Source organism: Archocentrus centrarchus, chromosome 18 (genome assembly GCF_007364275.1).
Source record: "Archocentrus centrarchus isolate MPI-CPG fArcCen1 chromosome 18, fArcCen1, whole genome shotgun sequence".
Taxonomy (NCBI): Eukaryota; Metazoa; Chordata; class Actinopteri; order Cichliformes; family Cichlidae; genus Archocentrus; species Archocentrus centrarchus.
This window is the reverse complement of record NC_044363.1, coordinates 5,462,638-5,486,047: the sequence shown is the minus strand read 5'-3', so window position 1 is coordinate 5,486,047 and position 23,410 is coordinate 5,462,638. Positions and strand designations below refer to the sequence as shown.

The 23,410-nt window shown below is 43.0% G+C and overlaps 1 protein-coding gene across 3 annotated transcripts; it reads left to right on the top strand.

Moving 5' to 3' along the window:
- The first annotated feature begins 9,330 nt into the window (after positions 1 to 9,330).
- On the top strand, positions 9,331 to 23,383 carry psip1b (PC4 and SFRS1 interacting protein 1b). 3 transcript variants are annotated; one of them, XM_030753106.1, is made up of 12 exons: positions 9,331 to 9,450; positions 11,337 to 11,461; positions 11,577 to 11,641; positions 11,722 to 11,857; positions 13,707 to 14,138; positions 15,840 to 16,007; positions 17,051 to 18,328; positions 18,408 to 18,514; positions 18,603 to 19,491; positions 20,276 to 20,377; positions 20,489 to 20,777; positions 22,576 to 23,383. In XM_030753106.1, the coding sequence occupies exons 2-12, from the start codon at positions 11,378 to 11,380 to the stop codon at positions 22,593 to 22,595; spliced, it is 3,570 nt and encodes a 1,189-aa protein (XP_030608966.1). In that variant the 5' UTR covers positions 9,331 to 9,450; positions 11,337 to 11,377; the 3' UTR covers positions 22,596 to 23,383. The 3 variants fall into 3 exon arrangements, with proteins under 3 accessions (XP_030608966.1, XP_030608965.1, XP_030608967.1); XM_030753105.1 differs by having other exon boundaries at positions 9,392 to 9,528; XM_030753107.1 differs by lacking the exon at positions 9,331 to 9,450 and adding an exon at positions 11,090 to 11,180.
- The last annotated feature ends 27 nt before the right edge of the window (positions 23,384 to 23,410 follow it).

The following is a 23,410-nucleotide window of genomic DNA, read 5'->3' as shown; positions in this document are numbered from 1 at the left end:
CAGCTCCATCATGTCTGTGAAGTAACTAAACAGGTCATGGCAAAGTGTCAGTTTAAAATCATGAAAGGTGGTGTGGTTTTCAGCCTGTGGACACACAACTGAGCATTCTCAAAATACTAGGATCAGCATGCTGACTGAAAGTAATAGAAAATAACAAGATTGTGGACACAAGCGGCAGAAATGAGCTTCCTCCGCAGGGTGGCTGGCCTCTCCCTTAGAGATAGGGTAAGGAGTGCAGTCCTTTGGGAGGGGCTCAGAGTACAGCCACTGCTCCTCCATAGCAAAAGGAGCCAGCTGAGGCCGTTCGGGCATCTGCTTGGTGAGGCATGCCAGGCATGTCCTACTGGGAGGACGCCCCCGGGGGCAGATCCAGGATAAAAAGGGCAAGGTGGACAAAGCTGGCCTTAACATTGATAGGTGTTAGCCTTTTTTTCGCTGTCACTGTCAGTTACACAGTTACCCTTGTTTAATCATCTTTTTGTCTACGATGGCAACAAAAGTTTTTAAAATGATCTTCATGTTTTATTCAGTAAGACTTGAAACCAACAACTGAGACCATGAACTTGTCACACTTTAATGTCCAGTCTTTGGTGTTCATGTCTGCACATGAAAAGTTCAGAGAACTAGAAACATAGAACAACAAACATAGAAACAGTTACAGTAATGAGACAACTGTGTACATATAAGAATATAAATACAAGTATAAATAGATAAAACAAATAAATGCAGTGTTCAATACATTGATTGTCAGGCTCGTTTCCTTATACACAGAAGCTAAATAAGAATTGAGATTATTTTTCTTAGAGTAAAAGTACTTATGAAACATCATCTCAATCAGTTATGATTAAGAATCAGTAGTAGTAGCAAGTTACTCGAGGCTAACCAGTGTCAACGGTGTGCTTCCCTGTGCAGCTGTTTAGTTAAAAGTCTGTGCAGTTTTCATTCAGGTGTTTCAGAGATTTCAGTAAAATAGACTCAATAAAAATTTCTATATTATGCAATACTTCATCTATAAATATTAAAATTTAACAAACAGCACTTTGGGATCATAAGCACTTGACTGAGGATCGTTGCCTGTTCAATGCCCTCTATCTTCCTCCATGTTGAGGTGACGGAAGAGTAGCAGCAGGGCTTTTTAAATTGGCATCTATTCAGCTGGAGTCTGGTATGGTTTGTCTTTAAACCTGTAGATCATAAACGCAGCAGCAACAGCAGCAGCCAGCACACCCAGAACTGACAGACCAGCTATCAGTCCAACAGATCCTCCTGGTTCACCTGCAGGTGAGAAACAGGTGTGAGGTGTCAGCTTTAAAGCTTCAAAGTGTGTCCCAAACCAATCGATCACATCACAGTGGTTACATGCATCTTTTATATACAGTCTATGGATCTGCTAATAGATTAGAAAACTGATCAGTCTGTCAGAGACTTCACAATCAAGAAGATGAATTTTGCTTTGATCTGGACAAAAACTCTCCACCATTCAGAGACAGTTACACCTTGGATCCAGTTTAAACACACACACCTCTGATGGGCAGCTGCTACAGCACTGACCACAACAATAAATATATTCACTTTTAAATTCAGCAGAATAACAGTCCGCTCTTTCCCATGATGCCAATCAACTTATTCTCATAATTAGAAAAAAAAATCTATTTCTTATGGTATGAACTGTTCCTCTGAGCCTTTCATAATATGATGTATGTATCCCAACATCCATCCATCTTTTGCTGCTTCTCAGGGCCGCAGGGGCATCAGTCTAAGCAGAGATAACCCAGAGACTTCCCTCTCCTCGCCCACCTCCTCCGCTTTTCTGGGGGTTTCGTAGGCAGCCAAGAGATGTAATCTCTCCAGTGTGTCCCAGGCCTGGACCTGGGACACACTGGTAGGTCATACCTGGATCATCTCACCCAGTAGGTGCCCAGGAAGCATCCCAATCAGATGCCTGAACCACCTCAACTGGCTCCTTTCGATGTGGAGGAGCAACATCTCTACTCTGAGCCCCTCTCGAGTGACTTTTGGTCACTGCATTGGTTGTAGTTTTATCACGATGGTGGAGGGGTGCAGGACAGCTGCACTCTTCAGGAAGTAAACAAATAATTAAAAATTGGACTTTTTTTATTTTTCAGGACACTGAATGTTTACACACCAGCAGCTGTGACGTCACTTTTGGCTTAAAGATGCCCTTTGTGAGGGTGACAATGGTGAGCATTTCAGCTTTCAGAGGAAGTTCATAGCTCCCTCTTCACCACAACAGACCGGCACAGCCTCACCAATCTGTCTGTCAACAAGACCCTGAGACACTCGAAGTCTTGCACTTGGGCCAACAGTTCATTCCCCACCCTTTTTTGATCCCACCTTCTTAATGCTCGGCTGTGAGCCGCCCCAGTACAAGCTGGAAGTCACTGCTTGATGAAGCCAAAAGAACCACATCAACCGCAAAACATCTGTGAGGTGATCAGGCTGACAAAAATCCCATCCATGAATATTATGAACGAAATCAGCCTGGTTTGCCATACATTTACCATGTAATTGGTCTGAATTTAAAGTGTCATTTTTACGCCCCCCCCCCCCAAAAAAAACTGGTTCCTCATGGTGCTTAAAAATCTAGGCACAACAGAACAGGTACCACAGTTTTAAAGCAAAGAACTGAGTACCTTTAAGAAGATTTTATCAAACCAGCTACCACAAAGAAACAACAACCAGGAAGCAGCTTCACCTCTGATCACAGACACACTGAACTCTGCTCACTCACCTGGAGGAGAAACTCTCAGGTAGATGCTGTTGATAAGCATCATAAGTTCTCCCTCTGTCTGAGTGACATGACACTCATATGTTCCAGTGTCATTAATTGCCACATCCTTCAGAACCAAAGACAGGTCTCCATCCTTCATCTGTCTGTCCTGCAGATCCACCCGGTTCACAAAAGAGGGATGCTGGTAATCTGGATCATACTGCTCATCCCGGTAACAAATAACATATTCTGGCTGCAGGTCAGCTCTGCGCCACTCTGCAGCTACAATGGCTTTGTTGCTGTTAGCAGCTTGACATGGCAGAGTGATGCTCTGTCCGCACTCGGCTGGGATGATGTTCTGGTCTGAAAGAAGAAACAAAACAGAGCAGAGCGGTTAAAAAGATCAAACACTGACTCTGTAAAAGGGCGCAGCTACACTTTTTCATTTTTCCACACCACCCTGTTAAGCAATGACAACAGTCACACCATCTATTCTTAAAAATTATTTCCACATCTATCTCAATTTGTACAGTTCAACATTAAAGGATGCCAGTAGGCAACTCAAGGAGCTCATAAACTCAGTAATATTTACTCCAATGAGCACAAAAAAAAACACTTCAGGTTTTCTCTCATTTTACTTTGTTAGCATGAATACACTTGCTATCGCTTTTGTGCAATGACCACTGGGACAAACTGGCACCAGGGGTGAAAGTAAGCCGGTACGGTCCGGTACTGCTTACCACTAAAAGATTCTGCGCTGGTACGCAGTACCAGCAAAAGTTGGAGCGGCTGTCTGCTGTAAAGGCGTCATTCAGAACCGGTTACGGCTGTACTTTGGGTCAGGATAGATCCGCTAGCAATAATCAGCCTAAAACACGACTTTATCAGTTAATAAATTGCTTTTTTTTCTCATTTCAAATTGTTTCTGAACTGTTCGTGCTGTGCCGGAGCCTCAAGTCTCTACCTTCTCTCCCCTCAGAGGTCGAAGACAGCCACGTCCCGTCAGCGGAACAGATGCAGTGCATTTTATATGGCAGGCTAGACCCTCCTATTTTGATTGACACCTCGTTCGGCCAATCGGCCATGTAATTGGCTGCACCAAAATCAACCGAAACCGGTCTTTAAGCATACCTGTCAAGTCTCCCGTTTTGGCCAGGAAATTCACGTATTTTTCCCGTATTTTCAGTTTTCAATTTTTTTAAAGCATTCCTGTGCCGCTCCAAACTGAATAGTTACTTTCACTAGGTTAGTGCCAACAGCTGGAACAACCCCGTATTAAACAATACTGGACAAAATTGATCTAGGTAATGTGGGTCTATGAAATGCATTAAAGTTATTAAGTTATTTCATAAAGTTTATTTGTAGTTCTAAACATATTTATGGTGTTTTTTTTCTTCACTTTTTGTCTCTCCAAAGATGTTTTTCCTCTCTTCTGCAGCCTCGATTGCAACTACAGTACATCCAAATGGACAATTATGCAAATTAGGCGATGACGTCATTTAGTGACCTATTTTCAGGGGAAATTTTCCGTATTTTTAAATACAAAACTTGACAGGTATGTCTTTAAGTCCGACGTCGCTTCTGGGTCCAGAGGCCCATAAACGGCTGTCCATTTATGGCAGCCTGGTCACTGTTCACTATTACATTCAGATCGGTCAAAACAACGAGTGACACAGCATTGCTGAGTATTGAACACAGGAGAGTTTGGACCCGGAAATGGAATTCTACGTCATCACTTAAAGACCGGAAAACTACGTGACACCCCCTAGTTATTACTGGCTCTTGAGAACCCATTTCTTAATATGATTGGCCGAATAAGGTGTCAATCAAAATGGGAGGGTCTAGCCTTTCAAATAAAATGCACTACATCCCGAAGGACAGGACACTGCCAGTTAACAGGCAACGACAGGGGTTTTCCAGAGCCAATAACAACCAGAGGGCAAAGTTTTTTCAGGTGATTTTGGTTCGGCCAGTTAACAGGTTAAAACGTTCACCGCTATGTTTAATGTTGGTCTGCTTTTTACAAACTCTCAATTAAAAGCAAAGAGAGATTAACTAATCGTGTTTCATGTTATTCTGCTCAATTTCAACAACACAGCACAGCTCAAAAACACTGCTTATGACCAGAGATTTCATTTACGCTACATGAAAGCGCATTCAGCTCCAAAACACAGTGGTTTTCAAGAGGATTGAGGTTTGTGAAAGTTTGGTGGTTATTTCTGTCCAGAAGTTTTGTATTGTGGACAGAGCCAGAATGCGTGGAGGTGGTCATCAGCTGTGTTAAGTGTGCAAACCTCTCAGTTCCTTAACAACAAAAATATATTCCACATTGTCAACTTCTAATTTCTGCCTCATCCAGGCAGAAATTTTACTACCTTTTACTACCCCGCGGAAACCATATAGTCAGGTGATTCATTTCGAGAATGAAGCAGTTAGTGCTTCGGACGTCATATGTCACGTGATTTTTTTCGCCCTGAAGCAAGCTTCCAAACAGTGGTCCTATGGAGTTGTAAGCCCAGGGTTCGAAGCACGTATCGAAGCTTCGGTTTCAAACTCTCATCACTAACTGATCCGCTGAGATTGCGCTCACTGACAGCACTGACTCTCTCTCTCTCTCTCTCTCACACACACACACACACACACACACACACACACACACACACACACACACACACACACACACACACGAGTCATTTCATATCAACAATGACTCACCCGAAAAGCCCGGCGAGGCAGCTGAGAGAGCGATGATGCATGGTAACATGTGATCCATTCTGAATGAGTTCTTTAACGTTACCTTAGGTGTTACCTGAACGCCGTCGCTTTAATAAATGCACACATGTATAAAACGCACGCGGAACCGAGCACGTGGTTACAGCTAAACCGGCGACGCGTAGTACTTCCTCTCCGTCTTCTCGGTTGGCAAAACATTACCGCCACAAGGTGGTTTGGAGTGTGAATTACAAGACTTCGAAAAAACTAGTGATGGCAAAGTGAGGCTTTCTGAAGCTCTGAACCTTTTTGAACCATTGTGTCAAAAATTGGTTCATTACTCGAAGGTTCATTCAGTGCTCTTGGGTGACATCTGCTGGCTACAATGGTTGTTGCACAGCCAAATGAAGCCCTGTAGATGTGACGCACCTTTCATAATAACACTTCTTAACGTGTGTTGGGACAATTCCTCAAATTGTGTTTTATGTATTTGTTCTTTGTAGCCCATTTTAATAATTATGTGCTGGAGTAATTCCATCTATGAAATGAAAAAATGAATGCATTTGGAAAATGGTTTGGTTTGTCATCGATTCTAAATCACATCTTGGACAGGGAAGATGTTCTCAATAATAATGATGTACAGTTATTTCCTTTGTTATTGTGCTTGGTGTGCAGGAAATGTGTGCTTATGCACCTCGGTTTTTTTTTTGTTTTAAATTATTGTTATTCAGGAGTAATTTTTCCACAGTAGATGGGCTTCAGTGGTTTCTCTTTTTGGGGACAGCTTCCCAGCCTTTGAGAACATCCTTTCACGCGGAACAGAAGAAGCTGGTGTCACCAGGAAGTAAGAAAGGGAGAAAGAAAAGCACCTCTTGAATGATATGGCACTATGAGTATTATATTTGAATAACCACTGAATAGGTGTGTTGTGATCACCGTATCTATGGCCAGTGACGTTGTCCGAGCTATCCTGTTTGCTTTTTGACACGCTGGCTGCTAATAGCACATTTGGATCCAATTTAAAGGTGGACACATAATTTTATGCTTTAAATTAAATCTGACTTAGTGTCATCATGTTTTGTTGATAATAAAGTAGTTTATTAATACCCAGGATGCTTCGATGTCAAAGCTGGATTCCTTTGCCTGGCGACTGAGATATTAATTGGCTGTAACCTCATTATATTTTGGGGGCTATTGATGTGGTTTAAGCATCAACATCTGCACAAGTTCCCAATATAATTGAAAGAAATGGATGGATGGAGACCTACACTGAACTTATTTTACCTTATTCGGTGGCAACAAATCAAAATATTCCCACACTTAGAAAAACTTAGATGGCCCTATTATTGAACGTCCAAAATTCACACAAACCAGCTGTTACTGATGCACAGAAAGTTTGGTAAAAGACGTGAAGTTGTTTAAGTCATCTTAAACACCAGACTTCCAAAGCTCTACCTGTGAAATCAAACCAGTCAGCTGATTCAGCCTGAATGAAGCGGTGAAGTGGTTCGAACGTCATCAGTGACGTCAACTGAAGCACGCTCCGGCCCGCTGCTTCAAACTCGACTTCCTCCTCTCGTTGAAAAAGCTCAGAAGGTCTTTAATCAGTGGTTGCAATGAGATTTGTCTTTAAAAAGGTCGAGTTCTAATCATCAAAGTGGAAGGCATCTCCCGACTCACCTATGCCGCTCAATCTTTACACGTTAATAACTCCATCTGCAAATCTGTTGACAAAATGCTCTACAGTTTTTTATGGGGAAATAAAACTCATTATGTTCAGAAATCTGTAGTGTTAAATTCATATGAAAAAGGAGGATTAAATTTCATAGACTTTAGCTCAAAAATCCCACTTCCATCTGGACCTTCATTTCTCATCACGTCTTCTCACAGTTAGGCGGTCTGAAATTTGTCCTGCTATGCAATTACAATATCCAAAAGATCCCAATCAAACTCTCTGACTTCCATCAACAGGCTTTATTGGCGTGGGCTCTCTTGTATAAACATAATTTTTCTCCACAAAGATGTTACATTTGGAACAATTCCAATATTGTTTATAAAAACAAGTCATTCTCTGGAGCTTGAAAAAAGGTGACTGGACTTCTTTTTGTTTCTTGAAGACGTTTCACCTCTCATCCGAAAGGCTTCTTCAGTTCTCAACCAAATGGTGGAGAGACCCAGGTATTTAAACCCCTGTGGGCGTAGTCCCTTGGAGGTGGTTATGACCCTCTATTGATCATGTGCGTAAACACATGTGCCAAGGTGTGAAAGGAGGCGTGGGTCATTTCAATCAGTGGTTTCAGTTGAAACCAATTTAGGACTTCGCTCTATTGTTTCATGTGGCCTATTGAGGTCACTGGAACAAAGGTGTGAATGGGGGTTGAGACGTCTGGGAAGGGAGCTCAGGACAGCACTGTAAGCGGGGGAAAGTTGGTGACGTAATCCACCTCCTCTGTTCAATGATGGTACAGATGATTTGAAAGAGGAGTGAAAGAAGCCATCTATGACCACTGTGAACAACCATCATTGAACAGAGGAGATGAATTACATCACCAACTTTCCCCCTTTTTTCAAGCTCCAGAGACTACTATGACCTGGATGACTGAGAATCTACACAGACAAAAACAAGTCATTATTTTACAGTACATGGTTTAACAATGGTATTTTACTTGCCAGTCAGCTCTTTAACAAGGATGGTTCACTATAGAGTTACTCCGAATTCCTTACAAGGTACAAGATTCCCATCAGCCCAAAAGAATATGCTATAGTATTTGACGCAATCCCTTCTGGTCTTCATATGCTATTTAAAACTAACACTCTCTCTTCACCCCTCATACTGTCATATCCAGACCCAACCCAGGTCCCCTTGGGCAAAATCTGTTTTTCCTCTTATAAAAGCTCCAACTCTAAAATCAGATCACTGTTTCAGGCAGATCTGGTCTCCTCCCCCTCTGCGACCGTCTATTGGAATAAATTTGCTCCTGATGTTGACTGGGAAAAAGTTTGGTCTCTACCACAGAAGTTTCTTTTAACAAACAAAAACAAAAAAGTTTCCTTTAAGCTGCTCCACAGGTTTTACACAGCGAAAGTGTTTTTAAACAAGTTTAAACAAGACATAGATGTAAATTGTTCATTCTGTGAGTTACACCCTGAAACTATCTCACACTTATTTTGGTCTTGTGAATTTACTTATAAATTTTGGAAAGATGTTAACACATTTGTTAATAAGAACATTTATCAAAATATCTTTTATTTTATCACAATATTATTTTTGGATATTTCAACAGTAAAAACACTGATGCCCCCTTTCTCATAAATCTTATTTTATTTGCTGCCAAATTTTACATACATACATGCAAGTTTTCAAATCAAAAACCTGAATTCTTCATTTTTAAATCTGACTTAGAGAAATATATTACAACCTTATCCCAAATACAAAAAGGCTCTTAAGACAATCTATCTGTAATACACTTAATGATTTTATCTGAAAACCCTCGTGTGTCCACTTATTTTATTTATTTATTCTTTACTTTTTTATTTTTTGTCTTACTTCTTCTACACTGTTGTTTCTCGCTTTAACTGCAAGTTGCTGTATAATACATGTATGTTTCTGTTTATGATTGTATTGTTGCTATTTTTGTACAATAAAGTTGTTAAAAAAAAAAAAGCTTCAAACTCGACTTGACCTGTCGAGTTTTAAGCGTTTCGAGCCTCAGTGTCAGAGGTAGCATCACTAGAAACAACCCTCAAATGTCCTCATATTTCACGCAGTGTTGTCTGATGTTGTCCTTCTGTAGCAGTAGTTAGTTTTTATTTTTATGATACTGATCAATCCCCAGTTTGCGTTTAAAAGGGTCCGTACGAACTCACCGTGAAGTATTAACGTTTACCCCAAGGTGGTAAAGTCCAAGAACTCCTGCCTGGTTGGTACGGTCCGCTAAGCGGCGGGAAAAGCATTGGGGATCACGTGACACGAGAACAGCGGTCAATATGGCGACGTACAGGAGAGGGTAGGTTAGTTACAAGGACCTTCGTTGTTTCGGGTTTCTTTTGTCCACGGAGCGAGACGACAGTCGTTCTGCGTGCAGGTGAGTCCGCCTCACGTTCACGATAGATGCGATAAACACGGAGCTCAGGTGCGCGAGTCCGCACGTTAGCTTGGAGCGCGCGCTGTCAGGTGTTAGCCTGTATTTGTAAACAAAGCGTAAACACGTAGCTGAGAGCGAAACTGATGAGACTCTGTGCACACAGACCTCAGCTGGAGGGACTTTTCAGGGTCAGAGAGCGAAATGTTTTTATGATCGAAACGACCGGAAGCAGTTCAAGTGAATACATCCTGTTAGATTTAGTACATGTCTGTTGGAATTCATAATTGATACAGCAACAAGTTGGCGTTAAAATTATTATTTTTGTACGTATTCAATTTGAGGAAGTATTACTGAAAATGACCCGTAAGTCAGGCCCTGAGATTCAAAAAAAAAAATAACGGAATTGCTTCCCACAAGGGGCTGGAGCAGGGTTGGATCTGGACGTTGCTGGTTTGAATCCCTGTCATATCTGTGAGATGTCATGATGGCGTGTATGATTGTACAGCATAAAAACAAGTACTAGGTGTACAAGTTTGTATTTATTTTTTTTAGTTTTCTCTAATCCACACAGGGTCAAAAGTAAACATACAGGGTCAAAGTAAACATAGAGGGTCAAATATATACATACACCCCCACTAATGTTTGTTTAAATGGCCCTTGGCAAGTTGCACGTTGAGCAGACACTTTTGGTAGTCATTAACATGCCTCTGGTGTAATTCTGGCTGAATAATTTGACTGCTCTTGGCAGAATCAGTAGACTTCATTTACACTGGTTGGTTTTCTTGGCACAGAGCTGGTTTTTACGTCAGCTCAGGGCTTTGGGAAGGCCATTCCACAAGCTTAATGCTGGTCTGCTTTATCCATTCAGAAACCAGATTTGGTGTGTGTTTGTGATCATTGAAGAAATAAAACTTTTCTCCAGAAGGCATTTGGCTCGTGCAAATTTCAGTCGAGTTTGAAGGTGTTGATTTTAGAGCAGGAGCTCCTATCTTGGTCGGCACCCTCTCAGTCCACTGTGATGTAAAACTGGCTTCATTGTGGACAGTGACACTGGTGGTCCAGCAGTTTCCATTTGATAGCAGGCTTGAGCCTTGGTGGTTCCTGGGTTGTTCCTCAACATCCCAACCAAAACACTCATCTGAGAGTGGACAGTTTAGATCTTCTTCCAGACTTTGGCAAACTGGTGACACATCAGAATAACTTATAGTACAGTTGTTTGAACTGATGGTCTTGGAATCTGCAGGTGTTTAGTAATGGCTCCAAGAGACCTTTCCAACTTCAAATCTACAGTTCTACTTCCTAGATTTTCACTGACTTCCTTGGACTTTCCTATTGTTCGGAGTACTGTTGAGTCCAGTGAGGGCTGTCTAACAAATCCTTTTTATGGTGGCAAAGAAAAACTACCAATTTCAGTCAATTATGATCACTAATGAGAAGTTGATAGGCGTTGGTCTTGTCAAGATAAAAGATATTGCAGAACCTTCAGCACCACTTATTAAAAGAAAAAAAATCCAAAATAAATTCAAACTTGTGCACCCACCCAATTCTTTTTTTTTAATTGTTAAAGATATCGGCCTGTGATGCTACTGTATGTAGCAGCTGTGTGATTGTTTCTGCGGGCTGAAGAACAGCTGGAATCAACATCTGCTCAGGTTTTCTCCATAAAGATTACTTTTTAGCCACATTTGCTGAAATACTGCCCGTGTATGATGTGAATGTTCAACAGTCTGTCATTACAAATACGACAGGAAAAAAGTGTGTGAAACAGCTGCTGCAGTCTAAATGTTCTGCTTCTTGTTGTTTTTCAGTATTTGATTCCTGCTGTGTGATCGAGCTCTGATGCGGCAGGATGCCGGGGAAGAACGGCGACCAGTTCAAACCCGGAGACCTGGTATTTGCCAAGATGAAGGGCTTCCCTCACTGGCCCGCCAGGGTACGCTTACACCTGAACTGTAAATATGTACATGCAGCTGTGTGTGTGTGTGTGTGTGTGTGTGTGTGTGTGTCTGCGTCTGCGTGCGCTTTAACTCTTCTTCTGTGTTTTGCAGATCTGTAAGTCAGACGAGGAGTACAAGAAGCGAGTCCCGGTCTTCTTTTATGGAACCCATCAGATGTACGTACACGGAGCTGCCGATCAATCGCATTGTTTGCTCAGAAACATTGATCGACGTGTGATTAATCTCTCCTCTCCAGAGGCTACCTCCCGCCCGAGAACATCGTCCCTTTCGTGGGAAACAAGATGAAGTACGGCAGCGGCGTTCGCATCAAAGGCTTCACTGAGGGCATGTGGGAGATCCAGAACACGCCCGGAATCGGGAGTAAAATCAAAGTCAGTCTCTTTTTAAGATTCACTTGTAAACTGGATGCTCAGATTATGATCCAGGACAGTTTATTTAATCTGAATGGTGCTGGGCTGAAATTGTCTAGGACAGAGATATTTATTGACCCTCTAAGGAGCCCAGCTAACCCAATGGATGGCATTTCATTTAATGCACTTTAATGATTCCAATTCGTATAGAAGGATAGATGTTAGAAGTATTTTGAACTCTCTGTAAGTTGTTTGAATCATAAAGTAGCAAAATATTAGTTTGTTTGATCCCAAAATACTAAAAATCTTTAAGTTGTGATGCACGTGTAAAGATGTGTGTAGTTGAAATGTCACTTAATCTTCTCAGTGCTGTGTATGTGCTTTTTAAAATGAATGGTTGGTTAGTTTTTTTATACTAAAAGAAATGGAAAAACCTGGAGGCATTTATTGTAATATTTCTAATACACTGCTTAAAAAAACTTAAGCGATCACTCGATCATCACAGTACAACAGCTTCAGGGTAGGGGTGGGCGATATAGCTGCAAAATTCTATCATAATATTTCAAGAAATTTGTGATAACAGTATATTTCTGATGATATCCTTCTTCAATGAGCTGCTGGCATTGATGGCAGACACTCTTATACCATGTAAAAATTTACACTGATATTATTGTAGAGGATACGATGTGGTACTTCAGTCTGTCCAGTTAGGCCAGATCATCAGCAGAACTTGCTGGTCCAACAATGGTGCCCCGTTCTCTTCACAGATGAGAGCAGGTTCGTGCTGATCACATGTGATAAAGATGAAAGAGTCTGCAGACGCCATGGTGAACGTTGTACATGCAGCATCTGTAAAGTGAGCAGGCGCCTGTGGACCTGCCGTTTCTGCTGTTGCCAGTCAAGCTGCAGGATGGGCTGGGCAGTGAGTCCCACTAAAGAACATCAGGACTTCATGCATGGAGTCTGTTTCTGGCAGATTGGTCATAAATCTGCACACGAGTAGCCGCTGGAGGGGTTGTTGCCCTTCCACAACCCCGTCCAGCTCTCGTTGTACAAAGGCCCATCTCCTGATGTCTCCTCCACACTCTCGAGACACAACAAATCATCTCGTTATGGCACGTGTGGATGTGGCGTCCTGGAGGAGCTAGACTGCCTGTGTAAACTGAGTGGACTGCAGGTACCGTCTTATACTACCAGCAGTGTTAAGGGCACTAGCATAAAAGAAAAACTAGAGAAAAATCAGTCAGGAGGGAGGAGAGAGAGCAATGATACACCTGCTGTCACTTTGAGTTGCACCAAAGCAGGTGAAATGGATTCAGTGGCTTTTGCAGGTCCAGCTCACTTCAGATCAGATTTGAAAATTTGGCTGGTCTTGACCCATTAGGAGTTTGGCACTCCTAATTTAGATTCTGTACTGATCTGATATCAGCCTTCAGTCCAGCCCGTGGACTCTAGAGATGCAACATGTCAGCTACTGTCTCTTTAAGGACCCCAACTTTCTGATTGGCTGTTTTCCAGTTATCAGAAGTAATTAATCACTGAATTTCTACTAGCTTAATGTTACCTTTGAATCCCTCAGTAGACACAGGTTGGATCTTTCCCACACACATTTGTTAGCATTGTGGCTAACATTGTTTCTAGTGTTGTTTACTCACACATTTCCAGTCAGATTGCAGTCAGAGTGAACTCTGTCGCAGCTATGTTTGTTTTTATTTTGTTTTTATTAACTTTTGGAAACTGACCAATCAGAACAGACTGGGCTCAAAGGGATGAAGGCCAGAGGAAGAACTCATTTCTAACATATTCTCTACTTGATTAGTGAGCCAAGTTTCAGTTCTAATGGATGTTCTCTGTTCTGTCTTCTGCTCAGGTACCGGGAAAGGCAAGCATAGAGAGTACACCTGCCAAACCGCCTTCTGCAACCAAAGCAACACCTGCTAAACCAACATCAGCAACCAAATCTACACCTGCTAAACTGGCATCTGCTTCTAAAACTGCAAGTGCTGCCACTAAATCAGCTCCCAGCAGACCTGATCCAGACAGTAAGCCAGCTGCTGACAGGAGACACACACTTACAGGCGAAAAGGAAGCTGCTGGAAAAACTGCCACACGAGCTTCAGCAAGACTGGCTCCAGAGCAAAGTGAAGAGTCCAAACAGGCTTCAACTCCTAAAGCTGCCCCCGCTGCAGGTGCTGCAGAGACTGTTGCAACTACACGAAGCAGAAGGGCAGCAAGCAGTAGCCCGGGAGGTACAGGAGGGATTACAAGTGAAAGCACCACCCCAGCCAAAAATAAGAAAGAGGTGAGAACCTGAAAGACCAGTATGAAATGTTTTAAAGTTGTGGGACTGCTCTGGCTGGGGACTGAGTCTCTAGACTAGCAGTGGTTCATCTGTGGAACTTCAGGAGTATCTCGTTCCTCAGCCTCTGTGGGAAGGTGTTGTCAGGGTACTGGGGAGGAGAGTCCACTATCAGTTGAACTTGAGATTTAGGAGGAATAATGGATTATTGTTGTCCTGGTCGTGGAGCACTGGAGCAGCTGTTTATCTCCCTGAGGACATTTGAGGGTGTGTGGGAGTTCATGGGCAGCAACATCCCTCGGGCTATCCTGTGGCAGTAGGGGGTTGGTTTGGTAGTATGGGACACTGAGCCCATTGCTGTGGGCTTTTTAAGCCTCTGTATAAGAGCCCATCCTTGGTGGTTGTTTCAGTGTCTGCCAGTTAGTTGGAGCCAGTGGGCAGTGTTTCCAGTTTGCGTCACGTCTTTGCTTTGTGGTCCTTCTGGCTTCACTGAACCTCCGAGTCACACTGTAGTTTTATGTGAAGCAGCCGTGATGAGACTTGGCAGCTCACGAAGGGAGGGGGACATTGACAGATGGATTGGTCCACAGTGGTTTTACTCATCTCACCTATGGCCACACGCTGTCAGTAATGACCAAAAGAATAAGATTGTGGATTCAAGTGGCAGAAATGACCTCCCCCCGAAGGATGTCAGGCTCAGCTTCAGAGATGCTTCACAGCATCAAGGGAGCCAGCTGAAAATCTTACCAGGTGATTTCCTGGACACCTCTTAGGTGAGGTGTTTCAGGGCTGTCCAACTGGCAGGAGCCCCGAGAACAGAACCTGGACACGCTGGAGAGAGAGCGATGTCTGCTGGCTGGCTTAGGAACACCTTTGTGTTCTCCCAAAAGCCTGATCTGTTGTGAAGCACTTTGTCTTATCTTGAAAGGTGCTATATAAATGCAATTTTACTTTTTTATTTTAAAAGAGCTGGAGGAGGTAGCTGGGAAGGAAGGGAAATGTGGAAAAGGGTTTGGTCTTCATCGAGATTAGAGTAAGTTTCATCCTCTCAATGTTTTTCCACTCCACTTTTTCAGTCCACTGTGGGCCCATCTTACTACGTTCGGGCGATGGGATGAATATATTGATGATATTTTTCTTATTATGTGGTCTACCTCCTTGAAAATTACACAAAAATTAAATGGGCTGTAATTCCCAGTGACCGAACGGAACTACAAAGTGGCGCCTCCTCTCTTTTTGTGTTGTTAGTTAAGAGTTGTACACAGACGCTGATGGAGTTTCTCATTAGTGTGGAAGGGTGGTACCCTGGAGACCTGGCTTGGTGTGGTTGATGTTAAGCTCTGTGGAAAAAGCTCCTGTGGGAATCCTTTCAAAGCTGGCTGTCAATACTGGTAACAAAGCCATGTGCAAGAGGGACCGGGTTCAAACTGGTGCTTTGGAAGGTTTTCAACAGCACCAGTTTTAAAGGTTAATACTGCACTCACACACCTTAACAAATGTATCAGCAATCAACAGTTGTGGGGCTGATGATTTTTGCCCAGCCTTATGGGGAACTTTAAGGGGAACTTGGAACCAGATTCATCCGGTGTGAACACATGATGCCTACTTATTTCAGTGAAGCTCACTGTGGCAGGAAAGAACAAAGTGGACATTAAGTGCATCAAATGTATATAAATGTTTCTTTTTTGTTTCCCTTCTGTTCAGACAGCAGCAGTCAGAGCTTCAGTGGGTGAAACCACAGCAGCAAGTAAAGATAAGGTTAAAAGCACCTCTGACACTCCAGCAAAGGAAGCCAAACCGGCTGAAGCCTCTGATGAAAGTAAAGAAGCCGCAAGTCCGACCAGGACCAGGCGCCGAGCCGCGGATTCAAAGGTGACGACACAGCGAGTGATGCTGCCAATTATAAGTTACTTTCAAAGATCACAAATACACTATATTACCAAAAGTATTCACTTGTCTGCCTTCACACGCATATGAGCTTGAGTGACTTCCCATTCTTAATCCATAGGGTTTGATATGTCAGTTCACCCTTTGCAGCTATAATAGCTTCAGCTCGTCTGGGAAGACTTTCCACAGGTTTAGGAGTGTTTATGGGAATTTTTTGACCATTCTTCCAGAAGCACATTTGTGAGGTCAGACACTGATGTTGGACGAGAAGGTCTGGCTCAGAGTCTCAGGACTCTGTGCAAGCCTGTCCAGTTCTTCCACACCAAACTGGCTCATCCATGTCTTTATGGACCTGCTTTGTGCACCGATGTGCAGTCATGCTGGAACAGGAACGGGCCATCCCCAAACTGTTCCCACAAAGACAATTTCATGCTCCCAACTTGCAATTTCAAGTTGGGAGCATGAAATTGTCCAAAATGTCTTGTGATATTATGTACGTCCACATCCGCTGACCCCACTGTGGTTTTAGGTGGCCTACCACTTTGTGGCTGGGTTGCTGTCATTCCCAATCACTTCATAATCCCACTAACAATTTACTATGGAATATTTAGTAGTGAGGAAATTTCACAACTAGACTTGCTGCACAGGTATCATCCATCCATTCTCTCACTAATGCTTGTAGAAGCAGTCTGCATGCCCAGGTGCTTGGTTTATACACCTGTGGAAGTGACTGGAACACCTGAATTCAGTGATTTGGATGGGTGAGTGAATAGTTTTGGCAATACAGTGTAGCTCTAACTATATGTGACCCATCAAAACTGTATATGTGTCTTTTCCAATAGCCCATCAAACAATATAAAAAGGACAAGCTGTGACTAAAAAGAACCCTTCATGTCTTTCTTTAATTAAAATTCAGGATTTTGGCCATGAGAGATGATCAGAAACACAATTCAGGCCTGACAGTCTTTTTTTAATCTTCTTTTTTTTCTGTGTTTGAATAAAGTTTTGATGTTTCCTCCTTCTGTCAGATTGATGTGGAGCAGCAGAAGACGGCTCTGGCTGTGACGACTCCAGGTGGGAAGAAGAAGAAAAAGGAGGCGGTCGAGGAGGAGGAAGAAAGGAGAGAGAGCCGAGGAGTCAAGAGGAGAAAAGAGGAGGAGGTGCAGAAGAAAAATCAGGAGGAGAAAGAGGAGGAAAAGGAAGATGGCAAAGGAGGAAAGACAAGGAGAGATGAGAAGGTGGAGCAGAAAAAAGCAAGTGAGGAGAAGAAGGAAGAGAGCCAAGGAGTGAAGAGGAGGAACGAGGAGGAGATTCACAAGAAGATGGATCAGGAGAAGGAAAAGGAAGACAACAAAGGAGTCAAGAGGAGACGAGAGGAGAAGAAAGATGAGGAGGTACAGAAGAAGGCAAATGAGAAGAAGAAAGAGGACGGGGAAGAAAAGGAAGAGGGCCGAGAAGTCAAGAGGAAGAGAGAAGAGGAGGTGAAGAAGAAAAGCCAGGACATCAGCGAAGGAAAGAAAGACGCAATGACCAAAGAAAAGACGACGAAAGAGAGACGATCAAAAAGGAACAAAGAGCAGGAGAAGGAAATGGAGGAGGAAAGACGGGAAGTAGAGACAAGGCAAGCTGAGAAGGAGGAGAAGAAAGACGAGAAGACAAGGAGAGAAAGGAGCGTGGAGGCCAGAGAGATGAGGAGGACGAGGGAAAAGGAGGCACAGCAGCAAACAAAGGAGGACACTTCAGAAGAAAAGAGAGATTTAAGGAGAGGAGGGGAGGAGGAAAAGGAGAAGAAGAAGGTGGAAGAGGAGAAGACAAAGAGAGAGAGGAGCACAGAGGCCAGAGAAACGAGAAGGACGAGGGAAAAGGAGGCAGAACAGCAAACCAGGAAGGATGCTCCTGAAGCAAAGAGAGATTTACAAAGAGAAGGGGAGGAGGAAAAGGAGAAGAAGGTGGAAGAGGAGAAGACTAGGAGGGAAAGGAGCGCAGAGGCTAGAGAAACAAGGAGGACGAGGGAAAAGGAGGCGCAGCAGAAAATGAAAGACATTTCAGAAGAGAAGAATGACGTGAGAAGTAAAGAGGAGGAAAAGGAGAAGAAGAAGGTGGAAGAGGAGAAGACGAGGAGGGAAAGGAGCACGGAGGCTAGAGAAACGAGAAGGACGGGAGAAAAGGAGGCGCAGCAGAAAAGGAAGGACATTTCAGAAGAAAAGAAAGAGGTGAGAAGTAAAGAGGAGGAAAAGGAGAAGAAGAAGGTGGAAGAGGAGCAGAAGGAGAAAACGGAAAGGAGAGGTGCTGCTTCAAACGATGAGGTAGAGATTCTGTTTTCAATAAAACATTTAAATTCACGAGAAAGATGAAAACAAATATTTGAAAAAATGTATTCTGCAGCGACAGCGCCACCTGGCTGCCAAGAGGGAGAGCGTGTTAAAGTCTCTGAGGGGTCTGCTGAGGGCCGGGAGAGGAGCGAGGAGGAGGGAGGCGATGAAGAGCGTTCAGTAAGAGGACGGGGGGAAAACAAACAAAACACCTGGGATAGTAAAAGCAGTTTGGAGGAGCTTGAACCTCTTTCTCTTTTCTCATCAGGAGAAGCAGCGATGGAGTGAAGAAGAGGAGAGCTGGAAGTCCGACAAGGAGCAAGAAGGAGTCGGCCGCAGCCATGAAAACGTCAGAGAAGAAGAAAGAAGGCTCCAAGAAGGAGGGGGGAAAAATATCGGAGAAGACACGGGAAATAGAAAAGGCAGAAAAAGCGAGAGACGTGGAGAAGAAGAAGAGCGATGAAGAAAAGAAGGACGAGAGAAAAATAATTGGAAAGATCGTCAAGGCAACAGCCAAGCAGGGGACAAAAGTCCAGGTGAAGACAATGATGGGAGGAACGGCCATGAAGGAAGAGGACAAGCTGGGAGGAACAAGGGCGAAGGTGGAGGAGAAAAAGATAGAGGAGAAGGTGGAGAAGAAGAAGAAGAGCGCTGAAGAAAAAAAGTCCAACGATGGGAAGGTGAAGAAAAGCGTCGAGGTCGAGAGGAAATCCGAAAGGACGAGAGTGGCGACGGATGAGAAAAAAGCCAAGAGCGTGACGGAGGTGGAGAAGAAGGAGAACAAGAGGGAGGCGGAAGCAGAGAAGAAGAGCAGAGCCGACGAGACGGCAGCAAAAAGAAAAGAAGAGGTGAAGAAGGAGGAGGAAGAAAAGCCAAAAAAGGAGGAAAAGGCAGAAAAATCCAAATCGCAAGAGAAGAAGGGCGAGAAAAATCCTGATGCCAACGAGAAGGGAGGACAGGGGAGTAGCGGCGAGGAGAAGAAGAGCGACGGCGCGAACAGAACTGAGACATCGATGGAGGTGGAGAGGAAGAGCAGTGAAGGAGAAAGTAAACCGGAGGCGGAGCAGCAGAGGAAGAGCTCGACGGTGACGTTGACAGACTCGACGCTGCACCGGATCCACGGAGACATCCGGATTTCTCTGAAGAACGACAATCCTGTAAGACCTGAAATCTTTACGCTCGTTACAGATTAATGACTGCAGAGTGATGCGAAAAATATAAAACTTTATCAATTTATAATTAAACTCAAAGCAAAGTTCAATTTAATTCAATCTTATTTATATAACACCAAATCACAAACGGTCGCCTCAAGGTGCTTTATATTCTAAGGTAAAGACTCTACAATAATTATAGAGAAAGCCCAACAGTCAAAACGACCCCCTATGAGCAGCATTTGGTGACAGTGGGAAGGAAAAACCCCCTTTTAACAGGAAGAAACCTCCAGCAGAACCAGGCTCAGGGAGGGGCAGTCATCTGCCACACTTGGTTGGGGCTGAGGGGAGAGCGAGACAGGTGTGTTTTAATACCGAACCTGTCATCGGCGACAAAACATACTTCAAATATCCCGCCGTTCGCAGACTTCTGGCAACAATTACCATAATGACCCTATGTTGGATGAGAAACGCAATATCTCAGCTTTTAGAAACCCTTTTAATTTTTCTGATAAGACAAACAGTCGTGTAATTACAGTAATTCAAAGTATGTTTGATCTGACATCCCAGCGGTGACACGCTCTGTGCTAATCAGCTGTTCATGGCAAGTAAGGGCAGGTAAGGGGTGTATTGGCGGGGATCGCCCGCTGTTAAAGGGTTAAATATCATGCACATGTTGCTGGAGTTACTCTGCCCTCTAGTGGCCAAAAAAGTCAACTAGTTTAATAGTTCAGGCGATGTGGTATAATTACTGAAACACAACAGACTGAGAGGCTGTCTTCATCCTCAGGACATCAGGAAGTGTCTGACAGCGCTGGATCAGCTCAGTATGGTCTATGTGACCTCCCAACATGTCCAGAGACACAGCGAGCTCGTCGCCACGCTCAGGAAGGTAAACGCACACACAGCAGAGAAAGTGTTCACGCCTTTTACTAACCTTAAATCAGCACTGAGGCATGAAACAAATGAGAAAGTCCTGACCTATGCTATTTTTGGTGAGTAGATGCGTTACTATCGGGCGAACCAGGACATCATGGACAAAGCGTCGATGCTCTACAACCGCTTCAAGAACGCCTTCCTGGTGGGGGAGGGGGAGGAGGTGGTGAGCGCTGCCTTCCTGCGCTCGCTGCTGGAGGAGAAGGAGCAGGAGGAGGCGCAGAGGGTGGAGCGCTGCAGGGAGGGGCTGAGCAGGGAGGAGCTGCTGCAGGAGGTGAAGAGGCGCATGGGGCAGGTGAAGGAGAAGAGGAGGGCCGATGGGGGAGAGGAGGAGGAGGAGGACGATAAAGCTGGAGGTAAAAACGGTTGTCAGGTGAAAGCAAAAAGAAAAATGTTTTTGTTTGTGTAAATTTGTTTTTGTCACAAACTTAAAATATTAAAAACAGCTCAATTTTGTAAACAAATTCTGATTTAATAAATGAAATATTATCTTTAGTATTTGTTAAAAATTGTTTTGATGAATATTTCATTGTAAATTTATAAAAACTAACTCAATAATCTAAATAGTTTGTGTAATAGCAAAACAAATTGAATAGAGTTTTGTTGATATTTAATAATGAAAAAATACGTAAATACACAAAATAATTATTGTGATTTTGCAAGGTTTTATTTTCGTGTTAAACATTAACATTTAAAAATATTTTTTTTAACAATTTTTAAAATTATTTTTTTTCATTTAAAAGTTGTTGAGGATTGTATTTTATGGTGGTTTATTTATTTTTATAAACGGTATAATTACAAACAGAACATGCAGCAATTGTTTATTACAATAGTGAACATTATTTTTTATTTTACAATTTAATTTAATTTTTATTTATCATTATTATTTTTAGGGCTGCAACGATTCATCGATTAACTCGATTAAATCGATTCTAAAAATTTATCGACACAAATTTACTGTGTCGATGCCTCGTTTAAACTCTGCAGCGCTCAGCTGTCTCGGTGTAAGCGGCGCTCCTCACTAGCATTAGCAGCATTAGTGCTGACGTTTTTTTTGTGGGTTTATTGGGGGCTGGCAAACCAACATAGAACTGCATTACCGCCACCTACTGGACTGGAGTGTGAATCACTCACGTATACACAAGCACACATTCTAAAAAGCTCTCCGTCGCTGCGATGGATTTCATTTAACACAGAGTGGATCATCACTAGAGTTGCCACCTGTCTCGTAAAATACAGAACCCCGTATGTTACGGGACTCCGTGGAATACGGCTCCGTAACATGCCGTGTTCCGTACTTTACGGGACGGGTGGCAACTGTCGCTGACACGCATTTCCACGCCTCCACTGCTCTCTGTGTGTGTTGTGCTCGCTGAGAATTTCAGCTGCTATTTTTGTCTCTACTTCAGCTGTAGCTACCAGAACTGGTTTGCTAGCGAGCGCGGGCCATTAGCACTAGCGATGGTTCGGTACCGGAAGGCCCGCCCCCCAGGACCGAGGGGCTCCTTCAAAATATTTTTTATACTTTAATCCCTTATTAGTGACTAAATATAGACCTGCAGTAGAAACGTATTTTCGAGAATGCTTGTGAATACAAAGCATTACACCATTACTCACACATGCGCCATGGCTCCGCAGCCACTTTTTTTTCAAAACACTCATAGCAGGCAGCGGTTTTAACTGCGCAAGCGCAAAGAGGCGAAGCTGTGACGGTGAGCTCAAGTAGTGAAAAAGGAAACGTTTTTCCAGCGTCCAAAACAGCAGCTTTTTCTTTTAGTAACCACCATTAAATCTGTGAAACAGCTGGAGGTCCTTCATCAAGCACCTGATCAGCAAGTGTTAAGGTGAAGAAAAGAGAACTTTGTAGCTGCTCCATTCACCGCTGTTTGTTCACATGGCGAGAAACTGCAGTACGGAAGTTAAAATATGCAGATAAACTGTTAATAAAAAAAAGTATTTCTTATCCGATTACTCGATTAATCGCTGGAATAATCGATAGAATACTCGATTACTAAAATAATCGTTTTATGCAGCCCTAATTATTTTATTTATTTGGTCTTAGTTCTTTTTTAAAATTAATTTGTTTTTGTGTAAATTAGTCTTTTTTTTTTGTGTGTTTTTATTGATTTGTTTTTAATAATCCCCCCCCCCCAGCTCCAGTGGACTCTTCCTGAAGGCTCCTTGTTACTGGAAACTGCTGATCTGGGCTGAACCAACTCAAATCTTCTATGGGGGGACCTGAACCGACACCTCCTCCTTCACACACACATACACCTAGTGATGATGGGATCTTCATAAACCACTTACCTCATTGCACACGCTCAGTGGCGTGTTTACCTGTCCGTTTATTTCCTCACAGTGTGGGCTGTCCCACCTGAGCAGGTGCGCAGTGTTCCTCCTGGAGCTTGTGCTTATCCTGCCTTATTAAGTTATTAAGTGTTTTGGTGCAGTTGGTTTCATTTTAAATGGATGTTTATCTTTCTTCCACGTTGATGAAGAGAGCATTAAAGTCTAATTCACATGTGAGCATTACACACCTGAGCATTAAATTGTACCTGATGTTTAAGCTGACCGCCCTCTCTGTAAGCTCTGACAGGTGAGAGTTTCTTTTTCAGCACCTAGCTGACACGACTCTGACTCTGTCATCCGTTGTGATGGATTATTGCTATGATGTGTAATTTTTCTAAAACACCTCAGTGACGTGAGGTCCTCACATACCTGCAGTTTAATTTTTTTTATTTATAAACTCAGAAATGTGAGAGAAGTTGAAGCTAAAGTCTCCTGACACGTTTGTCCTGTTTTTTTATTTTATTTTATTAAATTCTAAAGTGAAGCATTAAAGCTCGACAGGCAGCAGGTCCACAAACTGTTATGGCTGCTTTTTGGTTTTTGTAAACCCTTTTATGACTTTTATTGTGATTCAGTGATGTGTTTTTATTATTCCTGTGATGTTAGCTTTTATGTAAATATGTATTTTTTATTTCACAAA